Source organism: Papaver somniferum, chromosome 3 (assembly GCF_003573695.1).
Source record: "Papaver somniferum cultivar HN1 chromosome 3, ASM357369v1, whole genome shotgun sequence".
NCBI lineage: Eukaryota > Viridiplantae > Streptophyta > Magnoliopsida > Ranunculales > Papaveraceae > Papaver > Papaver somniferum.
Genome location: NC_039360.1, coordinates 61,295,371 through 61,309,671, shown reverse-complemented (window position 1 = coordinate 61,309,671; position 14,301 = coordinate 61,295,371). Strand labels below are relative to the sequence as shown.

The following is a 14,301-nucleotide window of genomic DNA, read 5'->3' as shown; positions in this document are numbered from 1 at the left end:
AACACTTTAGCTAGAATGGATGCACGACGTGAAGGGCATTTCGCTGGCCGTATATATGCACAATACTGTAAAATGGAGCAGTATGGGATTATGGCTATGCTTGTTCAATTTTTCGAAATATCAATGACCCAGGTGTATTTCGAATTCAAAAATATGATAAGAGGATATGTGAAGGACAGTAATCCAGTGGAAGGTATCCTCTTCCTCTTATATCAAGAAATGCATCAGAAAGGAGATTAAGCAGATAATGTACCAGTTTTTTTACAGAACATGATGGAATCAAACCCTGTCCAAAGCTGAAGAAGTCGCTTTGGGAACGATATGTTTTACATTGCAGAATTATTTGACCAACTAAAATTACAATATCTAAACAATCTCTATATTTTCATTCTTGGGTGAGAGTATCTAACTTACCCACTCTATCAGAGCATTCACGATCTAAATTTACCAAGAAACCTTGAGCATATTTTTGCACTTATTGTGTAAAGATATAACAATGAAGGAGCAGATACAGTGAATAATCAAATATGAACTGAAGAAATGCCCGATGATATTCCTCTGATTCGTGGATCTTCATTTTCTATAGAAACGCCTCGGGGATCTTCTCTAACCAACAGAGACATAACTCCACGTGAACTCCACATATTTGTCACCTTGTTGGTGGACTCTCCTAAAGTGACGGCAAAAATTGCGTCGAATCCACCTGCTCCAGGAACTCCAGCCAACAGAACTCCTTCGATATTCATAGTAGCGTCCAACAGCTTTGTCTGGGATTCAGGTTCAATCTGCAGTTGGAAAGAAGAGTATCATCCATTCAGATAACAGATGTCTCAGAACCAAATCTATGAAGGCAGCTAATAGATATTCTATCTTATTGTGACTTTCAGCTATGCAATATTGAGAATTCCATTTAACAGTTGGTGAATCTGAAACTTCCTGCTCTCTGTAATCCAGATGTTAGCTTTGAGAATATAAACAAAGCTAAGCATTTATTTTGAGCTGAAAAGCTAAGTTTCAAGTTTATTTTTATCTCTCTTTACAAGTGAAGAGTTTCTGTCTAAAGAGAACCTACCGGGACACCTGCTTCATCTCCCATCTTGCGCATATGACATCTGATGTTGACGATTGAATCTCTTGCCCCTAACAATGCTTTGACAACAGCTTCTTTACGTCCATCAGATGCGTGCTCCTTCCACTGTTCAGATATCAAATATCCAGAGTTTGTTATATGATATGAAGTTCCAGAGGACGCCACTAGGCTGTCGAGAGATATATTATGCGATGAAATACAATGTAGAAAGACAGGACCCATTAGGGGAATGAGAAATTCGAGACCGTGGTTTACCTTCTCAGAGTGAAGATTACTGCAGCTATTCAAAACATATTTGTATGTTTCCCACTGCTCTTCTGCAAGCATGCTCAATGCATTGAGTTGTCTTTCAAGAAAAGAGTTCGCATCCGACAACTTTTTCCATGTTTCTTGGGACTTTTGAGGTTCAGATGCTTGCCATTTCTTTACAGCACCAACCATTGATGGTGTAGATGATCCTCCACTTCCTGGTTCCCCTAGTACCTGCAGGAGATCCAAATCAAGTCTCGTCACCAACTGGAACTTAAACGCAGTTCTCCCAAAACATACAATTAATTTGAATATAACGACGATGTGACCCAGGGTATTCGTTATGTTTCTTAGCTTTGATTATTCAGATTAATTTATTTAGCTGTAAATTAGGACCTAGGTATGGGTCCATTCGCTCAAGAACGGTTCTCTATAATGTGGCAAGTTAAGATTTTCGGAAACATGATATGATGGAAAGTGATATATAAAGACTTAAATTGTAATTTTGATATGCAACTTGTAGTTAAGACTAAAACTTACAAGGGTCATTAACGGGGGCAAGGAGAATTTAGCCTTTTCATGATCCCACTTTCCTTTCAGCACATCAGTGATAACCTCTTGTGATGACAGGCAATTAGCCGCAACCTGTGATTTGAGATCGAGGAACAATCACAAACATAAGCAATTCGCTGATTCCAAACAAAATCACACTCTAGCAAGTACCCATCAGCATCCCTAGACAGTTAAAAACAAGCGAGAGAGAAAGAGAGAGAGACCTGAGCAGAAGAGAGCACGCCGGGCGAAAATCGAACGTAACGTTGACTACCATACACTGCAGAACTGACATCAAAACCACTGCCAACCTTCCCTTGGGCAATACAGTGAGCACTTTGAGCTACCATATGAACCAAATCAAGATCCTCACTTTCAACTCGAAGCAAAGTGTTTGACGAAAGAGGGAGCTTAACAACTCCAAGATACTGAAGCAAAGCAGCAACCACTGCAGTTGTCATTGCTGCAGAGGAGCCAAGACCAGTTTTTGCAACTTCAGGTTTGCAATTTGCTCCGTTAGCATCTGAGTTGAAAGTAATTGGTGAAAAGGGTGGAAGCGACGCCAACGCTTCTGGTGTCAAAGGGAGCCCACGTGCCTCAACCTACCATCAAAAGTACAATAAATTTAGAGTTGTGGCAAAAAGAAGTAAACCTGGACATATTTCCATATGTGCAAGGAATTTAGTGAAGTAGTAAACATTGACTTCAATTGTCAATACCAGATTATCTTCATTAAACCACTTCCAAGATCAGTTGCTACAAACCTCTCAAAAGTTTCTCAGGTGGTGAGTATGATGAGCATTGAATTTCCCCCCAAGTGTCATGGAAACGAATATTTGACCAGAATAAACATGTAGTGGAGGATGCACAAGTCATATATGAATTTGGACAGTGCATCATGTTCATATACTACGTTAAAAATTGAACCAACATAGAAATAAGAACAGATGAAATACAGGACCAATGGAAAGATACCTGATTGCGATATGAATAGAAATCGTTGGAGCCTAAAATTGTAATATCAAGACCTGCATCAAAAGTGCAGTTGAGACTACAGTTTGGAGTTATGAAGACATGACATACAAGAGGTAAAGACTAATCAAGAACCAACAATACCTTGCAAAATTCGCTTATGTAGCAAATCCTTCTGACTGCTCTCAACCAGAATTGTATGTGCAGCTGCTATTGCATACTGAACTGCTTGTTCCACAAAAGGGTTTGCCAAATCCCTGAGCTCTTGAGACAATTAAGGTTAGTATTAAGAAACGTCAATCCCCATCAAAGCAGTTCCCCAACTATTTCTTTATCCAAAAAGGCCCATATCAAATTAACTTGGTCATAAAATGTAACATTTTGTTCATGAGAATACAATACACACACACACATACAAAAAAAAAAAAGAGGAACCCATTCAGGTGTTCATGTTGCAGAAAAATTTCATTTCTATCCAATTACAAAAAGAAGTTATCAAATCATGATTGTAAACTTGCCTTGGAGAGATACACTGGAGGGTTGAGTTCTTTAGTGACATCTTGTATTCAGTTTGTCTAGAGAGCTGAGGCGATGTTAACTTCACATCCGTCCATGACTGACAAAATTCAAAACAAAAGAAACAAAATTGAGATCTGGTATAACATCGCATATTAGGGGACTTGTTTCTGGATACTGAGTGATACATCGCATGTTTCAGACTTATTTCTGAGTGTCAGTAACTATTACACCAACAAATTTTCCACCATTGTGACATCAGGAAGGCCAAAAATGATTAAATTTTTGACACATAACCGAATACACTGCTTCACTTACAGCCAACATGAGACTGTAGACTATAGATTTCTATCTGTCATGGTATAATCATATAAGACTCAAGCTAAATGTTAATCTTGCAACTAACCACTTTTGCTACTAATGGTTAAAATCAGCTCTAATAACTCTTCAGCCCACCGTTTGACAGGGTGCCCTACTTTTGATATGGCATGTTCCATTAAAATATCAAAAATGGATCAAAGTTGTATTTAAACCTATCATAATCCTTTCCCAATTCACAGTCTTTTTCTTTTCTCTTCCAAATCACAAATCTCAGTGTTTTTCAAAATTTTTAGGTGAATCACTAGAAACTTCTTATAATCACAAAAAATAGATGTACGATACTGAAAATAAAAATCGAAGTAACACACTTACCCAAAGAGAAGAATCAGATTTCAAATCCTGGTGAATAGGTTTGATGATTGCATAGAAACGAGCATTGGTACTCAAAACAATTCCGGCATTTGGTCTTTCTAATATTAGGTATCCCCCTGTCAACAATACTTTCCCAGGTGCAGACGCTACAACTCTGCATCATTTAAAATTGTCTCAGTGAAAATTCATTCAAATTAATCAAAAACAAAATTCGGTTATTGAAGATTGATTCAACTTACACAGCCATTAGAATCCTCCTTTGTGATTAAGTTGAAATCGAGTTTCAGAGATCAACTTCAATCTTGAAAGTGAATCTGAATCAGCTGAGTCAGAAATTCTTGAGAGACGCAAGAAAGAATCATTGTTGGGAGTTTCTATATAAAATAAATGGAAGGAAAAGACTGGACTGTGAACGTGAGGTAGGAAGGGTGTAAGTAAGGTGTAACCAAAATCTTTGTTAGCCATTTGTCTGGACCAAATTGCCCTTAAAAAGTTAAACCCTCTATATAAACCCTGAAAACCCAAGTCAGTCGACAAGAGACTTTGTGCTGCAGAAAGAGGAGAGAATAATAACTAGGGTTACGAGTTTGAGCAAAATCTACCAGGTATGACTCGCTGTTATGAATTAGGGTTGTGAAATTTCATCGTATCCATGTTATTATGCTTGTGTTGTTGATTTTGTTTAGTGTAGTTTGTTGTTGATTTTGTTTAGTGTAGTTTGTCGCTGCTTGTTGATGTTTGAGTAATGGTATAGAGAAACGATGTGAGTGTAAATCAAGGCAAGCTTGTTAGACCTAAAAGTTGTTGATGAGATGTATCGACCATTCCGCCATTTCTTTACTGCTCCTCCGTTTGGTTTAGGGTTTTAAGTAATAATGGTAGAAAACTCACTTTCACCAGTGGATTTAGGGTTTTTTATTTTGAAATTTCCTCATCCTCTCTCTACTACTGCTACTTTAATGTTAAATTTGTTAAACTCTCATTGAGTTAATTTGGATCATTTATCTTTCTCTGTGACTTGTTTTTATTTCAAAACTGCATGTAATTTGTTGACCTGGTTGAGACATTTGTATCAAATGATGGAATACCCCTTTTATTTGAACAGTTGCATGGAGTTTCAATCACTCCCACCATCATCATATCTCTCTGCGTTAGTGATGACAGGCTTGTTTTGAAAACTCATTTGCTAATACTGTGAATAATCTTAAGGCGTCATCAATTTTTTTTCCCTTATCTATCCATAGTATGCAGCTAAGCTCATGTGATCTAAGAATCTAGATGCATTTGGTGGGATTTATGAATACTGTCTTATCGTGCCATATTTTTTCACATGAGGAATGTAAGTTTATTTTTGTTATATATATACATTTTAATTTATCTTTTTACACTGCTCTTTACTTAGACCTGCCCTTATTATTAATTGTGTAGGTGCAGGTGATTGGTGATTGTTAATCTAGGTTTGAAGAAAAATGGTTGAACTACTTTTTGAGGATATCTTCACTGTAAACAATATGGACCCTGATGGCAAAAAGTTTGATAAAGGTAATATCTTGTTTCTATCTGCAACAGATTTTCTTTCTTCATTTCTGAATTTGCTTTTGGTTGAAATGAGAGTTGGCACAAACAACACATGACCTTTAGCCATTTTATTAAAATTGAAGAAGTAAGCTTCATCTTTGTAGCCGGCAGGGTTAACTTAAGTTTATGTGTTTCTTTATGGGAATACGAAAAAAATGTCAACTAAATTTCCACAGCATTCACTTTTGGGTTGTTGCCATAGAGAGTGTTATAGATGTCCCATATGTTGCAGCTTTTTGATGATTAAAGCTTTGTGGTGAACATTGTCTTGTACACTGAGGGTGTTAATTTAATCCGACTATGTACTCCCTGACGAATATATGCCTAATTCCTTAAAGGTAGTTGCAGGAACCAAAGTAGTTTTTAACTTAATGTTATTTGTAACAAGTGCACTCTTTTCCTTTTATATTCTGTTCTCTTCTGTAACCCGTAGCCACTAGATTTCCTTTGTTCATTCTACTCTGATATGTTGTTTCTTCTAATACTTCTTTATTTTGGGTTGTAGTTTCTCGGATTGAAGCACGGAGTGAGCAATTTGACATGTTCATGCATCTAGATGTGAACACAGAGGTATATCCCCTTCGTACAGGGGACAAGTTCACAATGGTGTTAGCTTCTACCCTAAGCTTAGATGGAACTCCTGACACTGGTTATTTTACTCAGGTAACCTACATCCCCAATGTAATCTGTGACGTGTTCCTCTTTATTAAAATTTGATGCTGAGGAAATTTATTTGATAGTACCTGTTTCTTGAGAGACTCCGTGGCAATGAGAAACCTATTTTTTTAACTAAAAACGGGCTCCTAGGCTCCTAGTTTCCTCCTTTGCTCTAATAATTTCTTTGGAAAATAAATTTCTCAGTGAGAGCCTCCTGTTTAATGGAGAGAATTCCATGCCCTCTATAACTTGCTGCTTTTTGAAGTTTACTAAATCACTGGACAGTTTTTCTTAGACCTACGAAAAAATCCTATGTTGTGAAACTAGCTATCAAATCACTATTTATTGCTTTTTGTTTATGTCAGCATCTTGTAAGCACTTATTAGCTCTGGTCTTACTGAAATCAATGATTATCTGGATATGGCGAATAATTTCCAATACCATTCAGAATCAACTGATTTGCATTTTTTGTATGGAACTTGGAATTTTAAACTTTAAACATAAACTTCTTCAGGGAGGAAGGAAATCGCTTGCAGACAAATTTGAGTATGTGATGCATGGGAAGCTATATAGGATTGGCGAGGAAGGTTCAGGAATCAATGTTAAAGCGTATGTACTCTTAGTTCAGTTAAAGAGTAGACTTGCCTTGAATTATGTAGAATTGAGTATCAACAAGAAAGTCATTCTTAATTTTCCATGGTTTGCTTCTTGTGCAGGGAGATTTATGCTTCTTTTGGTGGCCTTCTTATGTTGCTCAAGGGAGACCCTTCCAATGCTGCAAACTTCGAGTTAGATCAGAGGCTGTTTCTTTTAATGAGGAAAGTTTGAGGCAGACCTCCTCTATATGTATTACCTAGGGTTGACTAATGAAATACTTCAGGAGAACTCATATCAATATGAAAAAACCATGCAGTTTCGTGTTATTATGCAGTAGCTTAATGGATATGTAGGTTTCTATTGGGTGTTCCTTTTGTTTTAAACACGAGAATGCACTCTCAGTTGTATATCAAACATGATAATGCATGAAGCTTTTTCTGACTGATATTATCAGTGCTGGGTATGGCAGTCTCAGTTGTATATCACTTTCAGACTTCTTTATTATAAACACTAGTAAGAGAAGAAATTTTGTTTTTCCAAAATCAGTAGGAATATTTTCTGTATTCCATCTATCCTACTGGTTCTTTGTTACAAAATCTTGTTCGAAGTAATGTTCTTCTACTGGTTCTAAATCATGTGCTGCAACTCCTAATTTTGAACTGGAAATCTAACAGTTTTTTCCACCAATTTTCTCTTGATTCTGTGCTGTCTCTGTAAAATCCTATCGGCAGCGCCACTGTATCTGTTCCTACTGCAGATTTGAAACGGATTTTCGAAGGGATTTCCCGTTGGTAATACGTCGGATTTGAAATTGAAACGCAAACCAGTTCAGGTTTCAACTAAATTCCTTGGATTTTTTAGTCGATAGTATCGAACATATTTATGATGGAGGGAGATGAGGAAGCCATTATTCAAATTGAACAGTTGTTGTCTAGTAAAGAGTATGAACGAAGAGCAGAAGAATGTACCGATTTCATTAACTTTGTGTATTGCATCTGTTACGAAAAGACTAATGATGAGGATGAGGAGGAAGAGCATCTACTTTGTGTATTGCATCTGTCACGAAAAGACTAATGATGAGGATGAGGAGGAGGAGGAAGAGCGGACCATTCCTAGATACAACATGACGAAATCTATGGAACATCTTCAGATCATCGACTTCACTGGTGTAACATATGTTCTAGTTCCGTTCTTTAGTTGAAGAAAATAAAGAGATAGCTGAGAAATGCATCAGGCTCTTTCTGATCAATCCTAAAACCAATTCTGCCTTCTTCTTGCCTAGGTCCATACAAAATCTGTGTGCTACAATAGTTCTAGGCTTTTGCAAAGCATTTTGCAAGACTACTGATGACAAGGAGCGCCAGTTATACTACTCTTGTCGTGAAACTCTTATATCCATACTAAAATCAATTGCATTTTCAAATAGACCAACATATTTTGGTATTGCAAGGACGTCAGAGTTAATTGGAAGCCTGTACAATATTCTCCATGAGATAGATATGAAGTTGCAGCAATCTTTAGTATTAACTTATCTGTCACCATCACCCCTAGCAGCTACTGAATTAAAGAGCCTTCAGAGAAATTTCCGCGAATTCGTTGTTTTCACTCCATATCCGTAATGCAATTCACGACCATGTGAGAGTGAAGGGTCCGTCACTTCCACTGAATCCGATGATCTTCGAGAAGTACTCGTACTATTTGAATGACATTTATATGTTCTATCTGGATTTTACGAATCTGGTTAGGAAAGCCAATGAATGCCTGTACTCTTTAGAGGCAGCTATTAGGAACGCAGGAGGTAATTTGAAATTCAATGTTGGGTGGTCTTACATTCTTTCGATTCTGAAAGAGTTGAACAACATATCTAAACTTTACGAGGACGGGGGACAACTTCTATCCTATGCATTTCGAGCAGTTCCCCTTGCAATGAGTTATCTTATTTGGCACTCAAAGAGGGGTGATGATCATCTATGGCTTCTCAAGTATGACACTACAATAGATTTTGGAGCAAGGACACATCTGATGGTGATGACGTTCCCTGAGGTGAAGGGCGACGACAGCAAGCTGCACAAAATGCTCATTGACAGGTCGCTCTTGTTGAAGGAATCATTTGAACACATTTCTCTTGTAGAAGTCAGGTCCTTGCAAAATGGCCTCTTTGTGGAGTTCCGAGACGAGATAGCCACATGTCATGGTGTCTTGCGGGAGTGGCTTTTGCTGGTATGCCAAGCACTCTTTAGTCCAGAATATTCTCTTTTTGTAGAACGCCCGGAGGACCGTGGCAGATTCTTTCCCAACCCTGCACAAGTCAAATCGCAACAGCTTATGTTTTTTGCCTTCTGTGGTCGAGTTATCGCTTTAGCCTTGATGCATAAAGTGAAAGTGGGGATTGCATTTGACCGTGTATTTTTCTTGCAACTAGCTGAGGAGAAAATATCCCTGGAAGACATACGATGTGCGGATCCAATAATGTATAGGAGTTGCAAAAATATTCTGGAGATGGATGCTGACATTGTGGATTCAGATGTTATGGTGTTCACATTTGTCAGGGAAGTCGAAGAGTTTGGATCCAGAAAAACCGTGGAGCTGTGCCCTGGAGGGATCAGCATGGTTGTCAATAGCAAGAACAGAGAACAGTATGTACATCTTCTCATTCAGCATATCTTTGTCAAATCAATCTCTGCAAAGGTTGCCTATTTTGCACAAGGCTTTCGTGATATTCTTTGTAAGCGAAGGCTGGCAAAAAACTTTGTAACCTATTTGTCTCAAAGATTGGAAAGCACACACAATGTACGAAGACTGCAGAGAAAAGGATGAACAAATTTGCTGGTTCTGGAAGGTTGTCGAGGGTATGTCAAAGGAGCAGCAGAGGGAGCTTCTTTTCTTTTGGACCTCAGTGAAATACCTTCCTGTAAATGGCTTTTCTGGTTTGTCATGCCCTGTCCTTCAACTATCTGCAAGACATCCTGCTCCCATGAACACCTGCCGCAATCCCACACATGTTTCTACCGTTTGTCACTCCCAGATTACCCATCTCTAGCCATCACACAGCAGCGTCTCTCTTTTATCCGTCAAACACATGTAGGCTGTAGTTTCGGGTTCGTGTGAACACGCTATACCATTCTCTTAAACTTTCATCTACAGGCTACAGCCTACAGTTCAACTGCCCTGCCAAAACAACCTGACCTATTTTTCTGAAGATATGGAATTTACTCTGAAATAATTATTGAGGAATTTAAGCATTTTTGTTCATTGTAAATGATGTATAATTATCAGAGAATAGAGATCTCTATCTAAGTATCAGATTCTAACAGATGAAAACACTGTTGGAGAAACAAACAATTCAACTTCAGTGAAAATTCACTTCAAAACTGTATAATTTCTGGCTACAGAGCCTGTACAGAAAAACACAAAAACCATCTGAACAAAATTCAATTGTTGTGCTTCGAAACTACATGGTTCAAAATTGTTTTCTTTCAGGTTTATTCATATGTAGGAGCCAAACACTGATCAACCATATCCACAAGGCCGGGATTTTCTAACGCTGCCGCCACCCGTTCTTTATCATTCAACTGCTTATTTACTGCAATCAAGCAAAAAATGACCATGAGTAATATAAATTAGTACTTTAAAATCAGATGAACAGAATGCAGGTAACAAATACCTGCAGCTTCGGTTGCGTGAGTTCCTGGTGCTACCCTGATATCCACCTAAAGTATTTGAAGATAACTAGGAGATCAGTACAGCTGGGTTTCAAATTAAGTATAGTTCACGAAAAGCATAAAAAGCAAATCAAAAAGTAAAGAAGAAATGGAACAGAAAGCCTTTCTTATGGCGAGTGTGTGTGGATGAAAACTAAATAAACTATCATATGTACTAAGATTTGATCAAACTCCACTTAGCAGTCCCCAAAGTATACAGAACATCTATCAACCTATAAAGATAACAAATACTGGACACTAATGAGAAGACATATTTAAGATATATTTGTAAAGAACATGAAATGAATAATTTATGCATGTTTACAATTGATGTGATCTTTCAAAAGCTATTGAAGGACGAATGATGGCGGAAGTAGTGATACGTCTCATCAGTATATATGCTGAACCAACTATGCAACACATACTGACAATCTGACATTATGAAAATGTAAAATCACACTCAAGGAACTTGGAGATCACAACTAAATGAGATTTGTGTCCCACCTTGTAACGAGGAGGTAGACTGCGCATGAGTTTTACACGTAAGCACAGCCCAATAATTGTAGCCATACTGCAGTGTTGAACTGTAGGCGTAAATGTGACCCTGCATCAAAAGATATTATAAGAAAAGTGATGATCTCAACTGTAAATTCATATTTCAGTGTCTACGAAAAGCTTGAAAGGTGAAGAATTATGTACTCACCTAACATGGCTATGCTTATCATTTACTTCAACTGCATCCTCCGAAACAACTTTCAGTTCTTCCAGGGAATAAGGATGTTCTGGATCTTTTATATCTCTGATATGATGTAAGACTGTTAAGAAAATAAAACTGCTATATTGTACATGACAAAAAGGCCTGAACCTGCAGCTTTCACATTAGCAGGGCGGTGCTCTGACCCAAACATCAGGAAAATGAGTCTTCTCATTTTATTATTATAGTTGATTTCACTTCAACAATAAATCGACGTGCTGTAAGTTGTAACAGAGACACGAAATATAGCATACAAATAGTATAAATCCAGTAGCATCATAGCGGACCAGTTCATGAACTGAATAGAAAAAGCGATAAGCTCTATTAGAAGAAAAAAAATCTTATTGGCACCGAGTACCACTTAATGCTACTTACTAGAAGATTTTCAGTTCATGGTGAAGTCCGATGGAATATCATTTATCTGGTATTTCGTTCTAGAATCTAAGACATAGATGATTAACGTGCAAAAATACACTCACTTATGAGAAAATTTAGTAAGGGATACGAGGCATAACTAGCTCACTGAATATCGTGAACATTTGACAGTAGAAACTAATACTTTAACATTTGCACCATTAAAATTTCCTTTTGCTACACTAATCAAATATAGCTTTATCTTTCCTAAGTAACAAGAAACTCATGCAAGCAAAGAGGAAAACAAAGCAAGATTTCAAAAAGGATATCAAAAATTTCTAGTTGATCGATAGGGTCTGCAGTATATTCATCAACATCAGCGGGCACTACAGGGTCACGTATGCGGCGCTCTTTTCTTTCATAAACAACAGGATTTGCATTAATCAATCCTTGAGCCATGTCTGAAGTGAAATTTGGAACTGAAAGGGTCGCCTATCGATCTGAAAAACAAAATTTAATAACATGAATATTTTCTTGATGTTTACAGTAATTATCGATGCATAATGCCTACATATAAATAGACACTATCCTACACGAAGACGATCTCTTTGAAGAGTAATCATCCTACTCACTAAACTATCCAAAAGTTCAAAGCTTGTAGGAACTCAGCTATTATGGTAAAATTCTGATTTAGGAATCTCCAAAAGCATTTAATAATACATAATAATGGTAGTGGCTGAGTTACAAAGGCTGGTATTCCTCGCTCAAACTCCAGTTGGTGTAGTTAAAATAAGGTAAGTGTAGATAGTCAAAAGAAGCTTGAAGAATCAATACCCATACTAACTCAAATTCGTAACCATTCTACTTTCATCACCACCAAGTACACAAGTAAACCAACAAAAATCTTCCCCAAAGTTCAAAGTCAACCTATCAAACCCCTAAATGTAATCCTGAGTAACTTACGCATACATCAAACAATTTGGTCAATCAAGATTTTAAGTAACATACGGAGTTAATGAACTACAAAACGAGTCCTAATCCCATGTTTTTCAAATTGAAAATGAATAAAAAAAATTGAGTAAATCTAGTCACTAACCTGAACAGGTCTGGAGTTGTAAATAGGTGGAAGAGGCTGCTGTTACTATTGCAATGAAGTGATTCTAGATACGGGTGAAGTCCTGTAAAGCTGCATGAACCAGAGATGATCAGATAGAGCCGAGAAGAGTTTAAAAGTGAGAGCGAATTGGGGTAGAAAGGAAAAGGAAAGTTCATTATTCTACAAACTCACAGTAAAGGGGAAAAGCAAAAGTAAATTCTATACAATCCCCCAACATTTCCCCAGTTTAAAAATTCTACGCATGAATTAAAGGACGAACCCATTTTCAAGGTTACTCTGTCTGTGAATCAAAATAGGGTTTTTAGTCTGTAACACCCAAATACACAAATTTCAGAAATTGCATATCCTTCGTTTACTACCTAAATCATGAATTCAAAGAAACTAAAACGAAATTAAATTTGATAAAAACCCAGAAGAAAAAAAACACTCTGAATTTCTATATTACCAAATCCCTTTACCTTGAAAAAACCAGTAAAAAACAACCAAATTTCATGAAAGCGGTTTCTCCTGAGGAGGTACCGCAAGAAACCCTAATAATATCATGATGAAACTAGAGGAGAGAAAAATAGAGGTGTACCTGTTGGAAGCTTTGACAAGAAGAACGAAGAGCTCTCTGGTTGCAAGGACAAAGAGAGAGAGACACAATTTATCCAAAGTTAACTCTCAATTCGAGGAGGGAAGTTCTTTTAACGATAGGGAGTTGGGAGCTCTCAACAACAATAACTCTCTGGTTGGAAACGAATGATTTCACAGTCACTTTACGGTCATCATTAACGGCGTTAAACCGTTTTAACTCGGTGGCCTAGTTAGCAATTCGGGATTCGATATACGTGAGGAACGGCAAACGTACGGGTATTATTCGGATTTGTAAAAATCAAATTTGGTCAAAGATTCGGTCTTCCGTTCGTGGTTCGCTAGTAATATGGAACGGCACACGTACGTGTATAATTCATTTTGAAATATAAGTTCGGCATACAAAATTCGGCAGACATATATAATAAATTAATAAGTATTTGTAAACTATAAATGACTAAAATCTACGCATGTGATTTATTATCTACATACATGGCTTATAAGGTGGGAAATGCATTTTAACATGAAATAAAAATGGGCTATATACAAAATATACAAAAAAACAACGCTTGGTATAGTGGTTTGGTGTACACTTGGGTGAACTGAAGTGTAAACATTTTTTGTAAAGGAAACCAACATTGAATTCTTACGAACCCAACGGACGAATTATTCGGCCAGCTCATAGTGCATGCGTGTTAGGTTCGGAGTTAGGACAGGAGGCGTATCAATTTGAAATAATTCGCAAATTATTTGTCGAATTGCTAACTAGGCTCGGTGGCTCTCTAAGGAGTGGCCTCTGAATCAGTTTTTTACTATTAGTCTTGTGCACATGTCAAAATGCCAAACATATATGTCTACGTGCCAGGAATAGCAGTTAGGCATATATGGCGGAGTCTCT

At 37.3% G+C, this 14,301-nt stretch overlaps 3 protein-coding genes and 1 pseudogene across 6 annotated transcripts; 2 read left to right on the top strand and 2 right to left on the bottom strand.

Annotated features, from left to right (window-relative positions):
* Nucleotides 1-220: 220 nt before the first annotated feature.
* Nucleotides 221-4,467, bottom strand: LOC113356298 (phosphomevalonate kinase, peroxisomal-like). Its single transcript, XM_026599400.1, has 10 exons — nt 4,312-4,467; nt 4,073-4,226; nt 3,382-3,479; nt 3,008-3,120; nt 2,867-2,919; nt 2,116-2,493; nt 1,880-1,984; nt 1,346-1,573; nt 1,073-1,195; nt 221-785 (listed from the first exon to the last, which is right to left on the bottom strand). Exons 1-10 carry the CDS (start codon nt 4,317-4,319, stop codon nt 522-524), a joined length of 1,524 nt encoding a protein of 507 aa, XP_026455185.1. The 5' UTR covers nt 4,320-4,467; the 3' UTR covers nt 221-521.
* A 137-nt stretch (nt 4,468-4,604) lies between these two features.
* LOC113356296 (DNA-directed RNA polymerases II, IV and V subunit 8B-like) lies at nt 4,605-7,389 on the top strand. Of its 4 annotated transcripts, none has more exons than XM_026599396.1 (5): nt 4,605-4,677; nt 5,501-5,614; nt 6,156-6,313; nt 6,822-6,916; nt 7,024-7,389. In XM_026599396.1, the coding sequence occupies exons 2-5, from the start codon at nt 5,542-5,544 to the stop codon at nt 7,133-7,135; spliced, it is 438 nt and encodes a 145-aa protein (XP_026455181.1). In that variant the 5' UTR covers nt 4,605-4,677; nt 5,501-5,541; the 3' UTR covers nt 7,136-7,389. The 4 variants fall into 4 exon arrangements, with proteins under 4 accessions (XP_026455181.1, XP_026455182.1, XP_026455183.1 ...); XM_026599397.1 differs by having other exon boundaries at nt 4,609-4,677; nt 5,507-5,614; XM_026599398.1 differs by lacking the exon at nt 4,605-4,677 and adding an exon at nt 5,311-5,411.
* Nucleotides 7,390-8,575: 1,186 nt separating this feature from the next.
* Nucleotides 8,576-10,012, top strand: LOC113359502 (annotated as a pseudogene).
* Nucleotides 10,013-10,127: 115 nt separating this feature from the next.
* Nucleotides 10,128-13,566, bottom strand: LOC113356295 (protein AE7-like). The gene is made up of 7 exons (XM_026599395.1): nt 13,408-13,566; nt 12,810-12,899; nt 12,043-12,213; nt 11,309-11,414; nt 11,110-11,209; nt 10,569-10,614; nt 10,128-10,487 (listed from the first exon to the last, which is right to left on the bottom strand). Exons 3-7 carry the CDS (start codon nt 12,170-12,172, stop codon nt 10,387-10,389), a joined length of 483 nt encoding a protein of 160 aa, XP_026455180.1. The 5' UTR covers nt 12,173-12,213; nt 12,810-12,899; nt 13,408-13,566; the 3' UTR covers nt 10,128-10,386.
* Between the last annotated feature and the right edge of the window lie 735 nt (nt 13,567-14,301).

What these genes read in the sequence shown, in the direction of transcription:
- LOC113356296 (XM_026599396.1), top strand. Translation starts at nt 5,542, where the DNA reads ATGGTTGAACTACTTTTTGAGGATATCTTCACTGTAAACAATATGGAC. An exon ending in TGGCAAAAAGTTTGATAAAG is followed by an intron (nt 5,615 to 6,155) that starts GTAATATCTTGT and finishes TTTGGGTTGTAG; the next exon opens with TTTCTCGGATTGAAGCACGG. An exon ending in TCAGGAATCAATGTTAAAGC is followed by an intron (nt 6,917 to 7,023) that starts GTATGTACTCTT and finishes CTTCTTGTGCAG; the next exon opens with GGAGATTTATGCTTCTTTTG.
- LOC113356295 (XM_026599395.1), bottom strand. Translation starts at nt 12,172, where the DNA reads ATGGCTCAAGGATTGATTAATGCAAATCCTGTTGTTTATGAAAGAAAA. An exon ending in GATAAGCATAGCCATGTTAG is followed by an intron (nt 11,210 to 11,308) that starts GTGAGTACATAA and finishes CTTTTGATGCAG; the next exon opens with GGTCACATTTACGCCTACAG. An exon ending in TCACGCAACCGAAGCTGCAG is followed by an intron (nt 10,488 to 10,568) that starts GTATTTGTTACC and finishes GCTTGATTGCAG; the next exon opens with TAAATAAGCAGTTGAATGAT.
- LOC113356298 (XM_026599400.1), bottom strand. An exon ending in ACATAAGCGAATTTTGCAAG is followed by an intron (nt 2,920 to 3,007) that starts GTATTGTTGGTT and finishes CTTTTGATGCAG; the next exon opens with GTCTTGATATTACAATTTTA. An exon ending in GAGATGAAGCAGGTGTCCCG is followed by an intron (nt 786 to 1,072) that starts GTAGGTTCTCTT and finishes TTCCAACTGCAG; the next exon opens with ATTGAACCTGAATCCCAGAC.